A 6,251-nucleotide genomic window follows, 5' to 3' on the forward strand; every position below is an offset into this window, starting at 1 on the left:
TGGGTGTTTTTTCATATGCATTTTTCGCTAACATAGCAAATTTCAAAAAATCGGTAAAAATAGTTCCTGAAAGCAAAGTGTGAATTTTTTTTTGCCCAATCGATAGGTACTTTTATATAGATTCACGTGATATAGGTGAATATAGGCGACATCTTCTAGTTTGGCCGCACTAGAGTGTCAAATTTGGGTGTTTTTTATATGCATTTTTGAGATTCTTTTCATCTTCTGATTTTTTTAATTTTGGCCAAACATTTCATTTATATTTTTTTTTGCTTTCTTTATTCATTTGCAGATGGGTCTTAATCTGCCCATGCTTCTTGCCAATTCGCAGCCTTTAGATACATGGAATCCTGTTGGTCAATTTTCGCCTCCGCCTATTAGTGAACGCAATCAATTGCGTGTACCGTTGCCTATGCCATTTTCTGCGTCTCAAAGTGATTTGAATACGAGCGGCACAGGTGGGTCACGTAGTCTCTTCGGTGGCAGTAGTAACAGTGATTTTTCGGAAAGCCCTCAAAAACCAATGGACACAACGGATATGGAGAATGATGATAATAAACCCGAACAATTAGATACCAAATGTGAACGTACAACACCTATACCGTCCAATATTCAGGATCCCACCGCCAGTGCAGCTATTACGGACAGCCGGATAAGTATAGCAGCCAATGGCAGTAATGTCGAGGCCGCCAACGGTAATTGTGTGGGTGGAGACGGTAGCGGAAGACTTAGTAGTAGAAGTGGTGTCCCGGGCACAGAAGCCAGTTCTAGTCCTATACCAAATACAAACACTCACGAAGCCCATAAACAAAGACATTTAATAGCGGGCACTGCCATAGCTAGCGGGTCACGTGATCCACATGATGAGCTTGATATTAAACAAGAACTATTAGTAGATTATTTTCATGCACCACATCCGCCAGCACCGCCCGATTCACATCGTTCCTACTCGTCAGCAGATGACAATCGCCATTGCAACGAAGCCACCGATGAATTTGCTCAAGATTTACGCATAAGTGCGGCAGCAGCTGCAGCGGCCAAAGGTATCGATTTTAGTCGGTTTGTACTGCCACCTGGCATGAGACGCTCCACCGAATCTATAGATGAAAAATTTTCCCCTCTCAATATGCGCAAACTGAACACAGTTAGTACGGCATCCAGTGCTGGTCATATGCTCATGAATTCCCTGCTCACTAACGACAGCATGTCCGAGGATAATACAACGTCGCTTAGTGGGCGTCGCAAATCCGGCAGCCTGGGTAATGGAGCCGTTGGCTTAGGCAGTGCCTCGCAGGAAGCTAGTTCTTCAGCTGCGGCAGCTGCAGCGGCGGCCGCATTTTATGCCGAAAGTCTGAACAAAGATGACTGCGACTTTGTCGGCTCTAATGTTAGTGTGAAACTGCGTTCTATGGATCGGACGCAACGCATTATAGCGGAGAAATTAATTAGTGAGGTGCTATTCTACGGCCAGTTCAATGAACTGGAACGCAGTGCTCGCATACAACCAAAGTGACAGTTAATTGCACGCATGTTACGTAAAGGATTTTGAAAATATATGAATAATCAAATCATAAAATCTTTGGGAAATTGGAAAGATTTTTTAGAGAAGACAAAACCTATAATTACATGATCTAAAAATGTATTTAGAATTTTCCTTTTTTTTTTTTTTTTAAGATTTAAGTTTTTTTCTTGAGTCTTATTCTAAACAAAGATTGTTAAAGAACACTGTGTTGCACGTATTAAATGACAATTGAAGTACCGCATATGCTTAAAAAATATGTCTTATGTTTGCGGACTTAATTATAAATAGAATTTTTTTTTTTTTCATTCTTTCGATTCTTGCGCCGGCTGCGTGACATCAAACATCGAACTAACCGAGCAAACTGAGAAACAATCCTTAAATCGACGCTTAATAAATAATAAATATCTGGGATCTTTTAAGTACGGCAAAATCGTAAACCTTGCTTTTCAACTTTGCGCTTTCCTTCTCTTAATTACTACAGTCGAAGATGTCCTAAATTAGAAATCATATATCTATAGTTATGCTGATTAAGCTTAGATTTTCCTATACGTTAGGCATTTTGAATGCCAAAAGATACTAATATACTTTTAACTTAAGGCTTAAAACATAAATATGTAGTCGCACAGTGTTTTATAAATCATTTTTTCTAAAGTGTAAAGAAAAGTTCCATTTTTCATATTATTTGGCTTAAAATTTCTCGAAGTGAGAGATTATTTCTAATCAACGGCAGCAACATAAACCAAAGAAGAATTATTTTATAAACATCCCATTGAGCTGTAAATTTATGCTCAAATAATTTAAATAGCAAAACAATAAATTTTAAATGTGTTCAGACTTTATATTCCTAACTTCAAAAAAAAAAAAAAAAAAAAAAAAAGAAAGGTTATATACATTTCCAATGACAATCTTTGGAATAACTGTAAGCTATGATACCTTTCAGAAACATTTATCATGCAAAGCTTATGCACCAAGTAAAAGAGGCATCGGCTTGATCAACATAGAACGAGCCCTAAATGGTTCGTATTCTATTTTCCGCGGTACAATATGCATGCTTAATATGCATGCGCAGTGAAGGTGAGATTGTCCGATAATGACTGTCGAAGAAAGAAAAGCACTTTGAAAGGATGATGCCAATCTTTCCTATCGATTTGATGTGATAGGGATCTGATGTAAATGCTATAGCAATCGTTCTGATTGCTACGTACAATGCCATAAATGCTATAACATTTCAATTATTTTCCATTCAATTTTTTTATAGCGTCGTGGTTTTTTAATTATTATATTCCTGACTTTTTCAATTTTTCCAAATTATTTTGTTTTTTCTTAATTTACATGCGGCCCGTTAAAATTCGTAGACAAATTCTACACTAGCAAGGCCGTAACTTAGCCTATCCTTCGATGATGGATATAAAAAAAAAGAAGCGAATGAAAGCCTCCTATACATATATATATATATATATACATATATAAAAAAATGCATTACTTTCTTAATTAATTAATAACAACAACAACAAAATTAATTAAAGTACCTCGCTTTATTATGAATGTTTCGTTTTTTGTTACGTTTCTTAAAAAACAAAAAAATGAACTTGATAAAAATGTCAGTCAGTCAGTCAATTAGTCGACAGATTACTACTCAAAAGTTCAATAATCGAAACTTAGTCATTTTTTTTTTTTGTTTTTTTTTTAAGTTGTTTGTGTTCTCAAGACATAGCCAAGTCATAGTTGTTTTCTTCTTAAGATAATTCTAATAAAATTTATATAATAAAATTAATTATGAAAAAAAATATATATATATATATATATTTTTAATAAATGTACACTTAATGCCTATCTATACATATATATACATATATTTTTTTAAAATTTTTTTTCAATAATTTCAAATTATATATTAGTCTAAATTATTATTATAGCAAGTAAGCGAATATTACAAAAAACGAAAAAAAAAAACAAAAAAACATTTTTTTAAAAAAATACTTAAGTTAAAAACAAACCAACTAGAATTTAATTGTTTCAAAAACATTTAGTTTTAAGTTAAGCATATGAAAAACAAAAAAACAAAAATATTTATAATATTACTTATCGTCATATATTGTAAATGTTAAGTGTTTTTAAGTTTTTTTTTTATAAAAATGAATTATGTATACATATATACTCTAAATATATATATATATATATATATATATATATATATATACTTTAAGTGTTAAAAATTATTAAATTGTGAATGTAAAAAAGAAAAAAGAAATGAAAACTAGAAAAAGAGAGAAAAAAAAAAAGAAAAAATTAAATTTGCTCTAAATAAATCAAGAACTATGGAGGAGAACTGTATACCTGAATTATTCCGATGGTTTGACTGTTAAAGTTATTTGATATTATCAACTTAGTTGCATATGGAAAAGCTCTTAAGGAATAAAAATTTTTTTATAAAAAAAATCAATTTATTCTTTAAACCTTATACTCTTTCAAAACAGGCAGATTAATATTTTAAAATCATTATCCGCAAAAAAAGTTTTTCCTTGAAAACTTCGAAGTTTTTCCTAATCGCTACGACAAGCCTACCTATATCAAATGAATCCCTGCAAGGTAGATACAACCTAATGTCTTGCCTGTTGATTTTTAGATTCTCTAATATATTAAGGGATGTCTTCGGAAAGTATTTATATTCATTTAAAAGCATCTAAAAAACTTCTGACGAGAACTTAAAAGTTTGGGATAAAGCTTTTGGAATTTATTGTGAATTTTATTCATATCATTTTTTCTAACATTTCGCAACATTGAAAGCGTATAGCGTGAGATGAAAGAAAAGAAGCACGTTGTAGCAAAAACCTATTGGGCAAAGATAACGAGGATTAATATTTGAGCTTGGAACGGCAGTCTTCAAATTAAAAAAGAAAATTTCGTCTTTGTACATATCATAATTTAAAAAGAGCTTATCGCGAAATAAGATTTTTGAAAACAGCCCTTAATGTAATTTAGGAAACTTTCATTTGAATTCCTAGTGAAGCACTTCTTCGATAAGTTAATTAATAAAAGAAAAGTGCATTTTTTCATTGAAATATTCGCCAATCATAAAAAGGTCAATACTTTCAAAAAATCCTACGTATTTCTCTACCTTAGCGCATGCAGATTACATTGCTTTTGTTTTTTTTTTTTTTTAAATTGAAATTTGCTCCAAAATAGGAGAGGAGAATACTTCCGGTATTCCCGTTTTTTAATATTTTTCCAAAATAATTTTTTTTTGTAGTACTCAACTCCTTCATTTTGAGATGTTCCTTAGTATGGCTTGTTTTTGTGGTTCTCAACAATATGCTTATTAAGCCCCTTGCATACTATTACTCTATTACCTGTTAGGTGTTCCAAAATGTACGCCAAGATTTGAATTAAATAGACAGCATAGTTTTTTTTAATTACAATTTTTTTATTGAATCATTGTGTAGATAGTATAGGATCATGGCATAGCATATCGCGCAAATGGCCTCCACGTAGGCACTCTTTTATCGAAATTTTCCCTGACCATTTTGCATAAATATGTCCGAATTTCGTTGATGCATCGTTTAATCGCTTCCTTCAATGCACGATTACTTGTGGACTTGTTGGCATAGACCTTTGACTTCAAATAGTCACATAAAATTAAAATCCAGTGTCAGTTACTCTCTTCGCATCTGATGAAATTAAATTAATATTCCGATCATATGTTTTACGAAATTGGCGAACTGTTCCGCCAAAGTTTCATCATTTTTGATACCTTGTTCAGCAATGAAATCACGTTGCTCTCTCTCTTGTAGTGTTCGATTTTTACTATACCTCAAGTTTCAGCTATAAAACTGTTTTTTTTTTTTTTTTTGAGCTACCAAAACGTTACCCCACAAATAGCGGTAAATTCAAACATTGTGTAAATTTGGAGACAATGTGTACTTTTAGCACATATCTTCACAGCAAACAACCATGGAAAAAAATATTATTTTGGCGTACTAAGGGAATGTGAAAAGTTTTGATCATCAGAACAATCTTTCATTAACATTTAGACTGCACTGCTCTATTTTTCGAATCTCTTCTCATATAAGTGCTTTTATGGAAGATTAACCTTTACATAATAGCAAAGCTTGGGATATATTGTTTTATTGTTCACCATAAAATAAAATAAACTTAATCAATTTGTAGATCTCTGGTCACGTTTCAAACTTCATTTGATATACGAGTTTTCACGAATAGTAAGTCTTTTCATAGCAATGACTTGATGCTTTGCAACGATGGCAAGGGAAAAATTGCATCAGGGGAAATGGTGTAGAGTATTGCATATCGGATTATAAAGTTTTAATGACCTTTCATCAAATTTTTATAAACGATTCCAAATTTATGTTTTCACACAATTTTCCAATTCAATAAGTTTCATACAGCAAGGACAGAAAAACAGTTGAAAAACATATATATGTCAAAATTGCGGTAAGACATCAGTATGTGTATATAACGATGGAAAATTTTCGAAAACAAAAGTTATCCAAATATTTTTGAACTATTCACAAAACTGGGGGAAACTGGTTTACGAACGAGAGGTAACCGCTCTTCCAAAATCGCGGCCAAGGAAAGCAGTCGTAAAAATGTACTCATAATTATAACAGGAATTAGTAGCTTTTAATAAACTGGGCGCCTTTTTAATAAAACCATTGTGTCCAAAGCCTTGTCACGCTAAGCTACGCATATAACCCACTTACCCTAGTTATGC

General features: G+C 32.4%; 1 protein-coding gene across 4 annotated transcripts in view; it reads left to right on the forward strand.

Moving 5' to 3' along the window:
- LOC119634219 overlaps positions 1-1,776 on the forward strand; it is a 39,764-nt gene extending 37,988 nt beyond the window's left edge. For all 4 annotated transcript variants that reach the window (XM_038028252.1, XM_038028253.1, XM_038028254.1 and 1 more), the window contains one exon: positions 293-1,776. In XM_038028252.1, coding sequence (XP_037884180.1) covers positions 293-1,513 — 1,221 coding nt within the window. In that variant the 3' untranslated portion in view covers positions 1,514-1,776. The remainder of the gene's footprint in view (positions 1-292) is intronic.
- The last annotated feature ends 4,475 nt before the right edge of the window (positions 1,777-6,251 follow it).

Source organism: Glossina fuscipes, unplaced genomic scaffold, assembly GCF_014805625.2.
Source record: "Glossina fuscipes isolate IAEA_lab_2018 unplaced genomic scaffold, Yale_Gfus_2 2, whole genome shotgun sequence".
Classification (NCBI taxonomy): domain Eukaryota; kingdom Metazoa; phylum Arthropoda; class Insecta; order Diptera; family Glossinidae; genus Glossina; species Glossina fuscipes.